Genomic DNA, 6,928 nt, shown 5'->3' with positions numbered 1-6,928 from the left:
CAGAAATAGAATCGGGACCAGGTCTCTAATTAGTCTGGAAATGGGGGACCTAATTCTTGCATTCTGTGAAAACGGGTAAGATTGGCTATAATGTAATTATCTTAATCTTCACTATCGTTACTTTTTAAAAACCCAGCGAAGCGGGTCCTTGCAGCTAGATTCTAGATTACTTAGAAAAACAGTCTTTTATATATAAAAACAACTATATTACATACAAATGTACGAACAAATAAAAACCCAGCGAAGCGGGTCCTTGCAGCTAGTATAAGATATAAAATTATCAACAGTATTTACAAGATAATTCATATGTAGATCCTGGCAAAAATCTTTAACTGTTTGATAGAAACATGTTGTTTTCTGTTCATTTAACAAGAATATGATAGAGGCATAATTTGTGCATACTGTACTGTACTTGAACGTAAATTCATTGATGACATCAAAAAGTATTTGATTCCAGACTGATAATTGTAGATGCATCAGAAAATACTGATGATGGTATCGAATAGTTTCCGATTTAAGCCCCCCAGACTTTCTCATAGGGAGGTGCAACTAAATATAAAGTTTATGTGCACCCAGCAAAACCTGCAAATACTTCAAGAGCGCATTATAAATGCAATGAAAGAAACTTCAGCAGCAATCACAGAACGTATTATTGGTGAATTCTATTATCCTTAAGAGAATTTGTTTCTCCAGGCAAACATGTTAAAAATTCTAGTTTTTAATCTACCTACTACAGTCGACCCCCCTATAATTACGGTCCCAATAATTACGATTCCTATAAAACTGCAAAAAAATTGTGACGGTATCCTAAAAAACGGTAAAAAACCCCTTATAATTACGTTAAACGTCATCGGGCAGCCGAACTACTTTCNCCGTTTCCGTTTTTGAGGAAACGAAGCAAGTAGCAGTTGAAGTTGCCATGAGAGGTAAGAATCTCTGTCAGAGCATGGGTTGTACTCAGAAAGGTAAGGCGGGTTCTTTGACAAACGTCAGGAAGAAAACTGTGAGTAATGCGCCCAGTGAGGCTGCTGTCCCAGTCTTTCTGCCACTTTGTCATGATGATGGTAGAGATCTCTTTGCTCAGGTGGGAGAGTGGAGCTGAAGTGTAGGAGTAATGAGAGGTCAGTTTATGAGCCTTTTTTGCAAGCTTATTTGCTGTTTCATTACCACTATTACCAGAATGGCCTCTGACCCAGAAGAAGTTGATGGTAGTAACTCCTTCTAAGGCACTAATTATATCAAGACTGTTGAGGATAATTGGTAGTTTACGATTTTCTTTCCTAATCTGTTGCAGTGCGGTTCGACTGTCACTGATGACATTAATTGCAGATATTAAATCTTCCTCTATGAAGCTATTGTTGAGTGAATTATTAGTTTCCTCGACAGTCATGATGTCTGGATGCTGAGTAGTTACTTCAATGAGGCAGAAGTGAGGCTTGAACAATCTAACGGAACAAGTGTGATGCACGTAACCTAGCTGAAAGGCTAGCTGAATGGCTGAGAGGAGAAATGCTTTATACTAAGCAGTCTTTTACCAGTACTTGGAATGAAGTGACTAATAAGAGTCTTTCACAGAAAAGTGAACAATGGGAAAAATCAAGTCTTCCTTAAGGGAGCCAATACACGATAACGCTGAAAGGCGCGGTTCGCGCTGACTGGTTAAATTGAAGAGATACGTGAACTGTACACAAACAGTGAACGCCCTGGAGACAGTACCGATAATACACGGAAATATAACGAGTACCGTACCAGTAAGGTACTCGTTATATTTCCGTCGACCGAGTTGAGCCGCCCGCCGATCGGCTAATCCACGCCTAATGGCTAGGCAAACCACGTGGAGAAGTACTTGTCCTTTGTTAACGGTACTTTGTTTTCGAATCGCGATATCACGACTAATAATTAATATATATAAATCAACTTTGTAGAATACATTACGGACGTGACAGAAGATATAAAACGGTCAAGTGTTCGGGAAAAACCCAAATAGGCGATCAGCAGTGGGCGATCAGAGTTCGGCAGATTCAGTCGAGAATAACTTCTGATGGAGTGAAACGATTTCAATAACATGGTACTCACGGATAGTCTGTTGATTCCTGATTCGAACGATGTATAACACTTCACTAGATAATCCAAAAATCCAACTGTATCTCGATCCAAGGTGAGAGCGCATATAGATCACACCACCTACGCGAAGAACACTCAAATATAACATCACAATAAGAGATGCTCCAAAACTTGTATGCCAGATTGCATGTGATTTTAATAAAATTTATATTACATACCAAATTTAAATGCTATGTAACACAAAAGATACAAAGTGTGCAACATGACCCCTCATATAAAAACCGTAAAATATCTTAAAACAATAAATCAACGAAACGTTCCTTCTATTGGTATATATTTTGAAGTGTAAAGAGAAAAGATACAAAGCAAGAAACACTGAAAAATTAACCATTTCCATGTTATGGTATATTGAACAGTCTTTGAAATCTGAATGACCCCATCTGACACGGATTATACAATTTTTCAAACAAGAAATACATTTGTAATTCGAATAATACTTGGAAATTATAAATATAATTACTTTCGCCATGGGGATGATGAATTGAATTGTAATTTGTTTTCTGAAAGTTTGTTTTGATAGAAAAAATTTTCTTTGAAGAAGTTAAGACATAACGTAATTTATATTATTGATCGATAAAAATTTTACAGATTTGTTTTAATTTATTTTTAGCAATCAATTCCTATTCGCTACAAGACTCTTCATTTTGTCAACTGCAATAAATATGTGAGACTACTTTATGCAATGTTTTCTCCGCTTCTACCTCAAAAAATGAGAGAACGAGTAAGTATATTATTAAATTTTTAATTAATCTATATATATATATGGACATGTATAATTTTGCCCTGAACGCAATTAGATACTCTATTTCTAATATGAAAAGTATGATGTATGGGGTAAAACATTACTAAACTCTAGGCAGACAAGTGCTATGTGATACCTCTCAGTGATGGCATAATGGCACGTCTATTTCGTGCTATATCATTGTCGCAGTAATTTGGTGACTATAATATACATTTTTTAAAAATTACATCCTTTTTTGTAAGATTTGTATTTAGTTAATTATTTTGTTTATTTTTCCAATAGATGGAAATGAATCGATTCATACAAATCCATTCTAAGACTTAAGATAGGGTTTAGGACATTATCTAAGTTGGAACTATTTGAACGTAAGTGCCGAATTTCATAGCAATTGGTCGAATAGCATAGGCGAGTATAGGGAACAAATAAAAAAAAACAAACAAACGTCCATATACTAGTAGATGAGCCCGCTTTGCTCAGGCAAAAGTTACGATACCGAAGATTAAGATTATTACATTATAGCCAACCTTACCCGTTTTCACAGAATGCAAGAATTTGGTCTCCCTGTTTTCAGACTACTTAGAGAATTTTTGGAAGGGTCTAAAAATATGTTCGATTTCCTGCAAAAAACGCAAGCGCCTGTAAATCTTGTACGTCGTTTCTCTTAACACTTCCATTGTTACTTAACACTTCCATTGTTGAAGCCTTAATCCTGGGAATTTCGAAAAATCCCTTCTTAGAGTGCGTCTTCGTGACGTACCCTAACTTTGTACCAAATTTCAATTTTCAACTCCTAACCGTTTGGGCTCTGCGCTGATTATTATTATTATCAACCCGTCTCGATTATATATATAGATATATATACATTTTTTTAACAGTGTATTAATTTATGAAAGTCACGTTTAGAGCCCATGTGTAATGGTTTTAAAAGATTGTACGCATTTGAAATCTTGATCAACTCTTATAAAATAATGCAGTTATCATTAATTATAATTATAATTTAAGCTTTAAAAGTACANTGCAACCAAGAGGTGATAAGAAATATCTCTTATTCCCTTCTTGTTGATACTAACGTCTATAGAATAACTGTTAAACAAATAGAGATGATTTTCATATTTTAACATTCTCCGTTTTTTTCTTGTTCGAGGAGAGCGTCTCGGTCATTGACCGTAGAAGTCCCCCTTTTCTCTTTTACTAGGAAAATTCCTAGATTTGTACTGATCTAAAACAGAAAAAGAGTTTCGGACCTTCACACTAGTGCTACGAATGAAATAATTATATTTATGGTAATTACAGGGTGGTATGTAAATCTAGGGGAAGACAAAAGCAAGGGAAAGCAGGAGCCATTGGAGGCAGAACCGAACGATGACCACAGGCAAGAGTTCCAATCACTGAAAAACTTTCTCTTTCCTTCGTTAAAACAAGTAAGAAGAAACGTTGCGTTTAATGGTTTCCAGATGTTGACAACAATTTACAGTAAGGATGAGGGTGGTAGAAAACATTTTCTAAGAATACTTTCAATCTTCTGTCATAAAAAAAGGGGGACATTTGGGTACGGTTGGAATCATTGAGTAGGCCTATAAGTTTATGGAACTCAGAGAGCGGTGGCACGACATGGATTAAGAATCACTGGCCTAGAATGACTGTTTCTTAACAGGGTGGCCACTGCCCCCTGAGGGTCCATAAGAAGTTCGCCGGGAGCCGCCAAATTATGCAAAATTTCCTTCAGTATATAATAAAAAGAAAATTGAGTTCTAAGCATAGAAGTTCAAGGAAATACAAAACCACAATGCGTCATATGCGGTGTAGTTCTCTTCAATGAAGCAATAAAACTAAATAAATTCTTGAGCAATATAAAATTTAAAAACAAAACGCAGGATATTTTATAAGGAAAATTGACAAATTAAAAATTGAAAAAATGCTCATAAATGTGACAAGTACTAAAAATAAGGAAGTATTAAAAGCTTCATTTCTTGTAGCTCTTTATCAAAACAATTATTTACAATAGCCGAAAAATTATTAAAACCTACCATCTTTAAAATTTGTAAAGAACTATTTGAATCATTTATGTCAAACAAAATTAAAGAAATACCTATGTCAAACGATACAATTTGTAATAGGACTATATTGATAGCTAATTATCTTCGGGAACAGTTAACTAGCAATATTATTAATTAATTAATTTCAAAATTCTCATTGGTTTTCATTGCAAATAGATGAATCTATAGACATTGCAGATTCAAGATCCATACAACAATTATAAAAGCACCAATTTATTTGTATTAATTACAATGTACCAATTAAGTACATATTTTTGTGAGGACCTAGATCATCTGTCATCCACCAGTTAAGATTTCTTGCTTTATTTTATTACTTTCAGAAATAAATCGTAATATATCGATGAGTTTTAAATGAACATAAAAATATGGTTTACATTTTTATTAAGTTTAAAATATTATTATATTTTATATTATATAATATTATTTAATTATATAATTTATATATAACTAACATATATAAAATAACTTAAACATGTATATATAAGTACTGTAACATATCAAAACGAAACAAACTAATTAACATTGCATAAAATTTTATTACATTTAATTACAACAAAACCTAATTCTGGAAATGGCTGAAATCAAAGTTATGTTTTCTAACATAAAATTTACCTTTCCTTAAAATGAAATTCAAATGGCATATTTTAATTTGAAAACTTCATTCGGAATGGTTTCTAAAGTATTTTAATTATTTTTAATAGACGTACAATAATTGAAAAGTACACTACGCTACACTATGGAAAGTATTTACAATCTTACTTCAAATCGCAACTCCAAGTCAAGTTTAAATACAATTTAGAAAAAACTACTATATGATATATACATGAAACCACCTATGAAAAATAATATGCCCATAATTATGCAAATTAATTTCAAGCATTTTCATTCAAATATGGTTTAATGGAATAGAAGCAAATAACTGTTATTTGACTTTCAGATTCGTTTGTATGGTTCAGATTTCACAGAACTTCACCAAGAAATCAATCCCAAATATCTTCCTGCAGAATTTGGTGGCATGTTATCCTCCTTTGATACTTCTGGATACAATCAACGATTGAGAGACAATGAAGAATTTTTTATAGAAAATGAAAAATATTGGACTGAGGAGAAGAATATTTAGGAGCAATGAATATGAAACTTGAAAGTTCTTCGTAACGAATTTGATGTAATCATTATTATTTTATTGTAATGTCTTAGCTTATAAATTTTACATAATAGAAATAAAATTCTATTGTAATTGTTTTTTTTCATTTATTAAAAATTTATTGCATAGTTATAAAAACTTATTAAGCATAATAATTTAATATCTATTCTATTTTATTTTGTGTATTAAATTTTACACTATTTTTTTCTCTATATAATATATATATATGTATATATAATAAGGTATTTAATTCTTCATGACTTCAAACTGAATGATCATTATATTTCAATAAATACTTACTGTACATCCTGTTGTTTGGTTTAAAGGGAATATCATAGAGGCATTATTCAGCGTGCTTCAAATGTACTTCAAATATCTTTTGCGTGCTTCCTCTTGGGTTTAAATATTATTCGTTATTATTGAAGGTACAGTTCTTCATTGTTTACTAAACCTTATTTTAATTAATACTAGCAACGCCGGAATTTCTATAATTAAACTCATTTTGAACGGTAATAGAAAAATTGCAACTTAAGTCTGGTGTATTGATTATTACATGTGTTTGTATTATACACATTTTTGAATGTAGAGGAGAAGGTAGTATTATGGAACACTGCGGGTATTATGGAACCACCCCATTTCGAACTGATAATAAAGGCGAACTGTAGCGGAATGTGGCTGAACTGAACTAGGCAGACATCCATAGCAAGAAGAAAACCCGTTTTACTTCAGTTAAACAGTTGTCCGTATTTAATCAGCAAATTTGTTTTTTTCAAAATTCGCAAGTTTTGAATGCTAAGTGAATTTAATTATTTTTAAAATATAAATCGTGTAGTTGTAGGTTCACTGGTGCATGTATTCCGT

The 6,928-nt window shown here is 32.6% G+C and overlaps 1 protein-coding gene across 1 annotated transcript in view; it reads left to right on the top strand.

Annotated features, from left to right (window-relative positions):
• Positions 1–6,149, top strand: part of LOC111615278 (clavesin-2-like) — a 15,623-nt gene extending 9,474 nt beyond the window's left edge. Inside the window, exons 4-5 of the mRNA XM_023356696.1 lie at positions 2,735–2,845; positions 5,861–6,149. Of these exons, the coding sequence (XP_023212464.1) occupies positions 2,735–2,845; positions 5,861–6,043 (294 nt within the window). The 3' untranslated portion in view covers positions 6,044–6,149. The remainder of the gene's footprint in view (positions 1–2,734; positions 2,846–5,860) is intronic.
• The last annotated feature ends 779 nt before the right edge of the window (positions 6,150–6,928 follow it).

The sequence above is a fragment of the Centruroides sculpturatus genome, unplaced genomic scaffold, assembly GCF_000671375.1.
Source record: "Centruroides sculpturatus isolate CEXI.00-Female unplaced genomic scaffold, Cexi_2.0 scaffold1435, whole genome shotgun sequence".
Classification (NCBI taxonomy): Eukaryota; Metazoa; Arthropoda; class Arachnida; order Scorpiones; family Buthidae; genus Centruroides; species Centruroides sculpturatus.
This window is presented reverse-complemented; position numbering and strand designations above follow the sequence as displayed.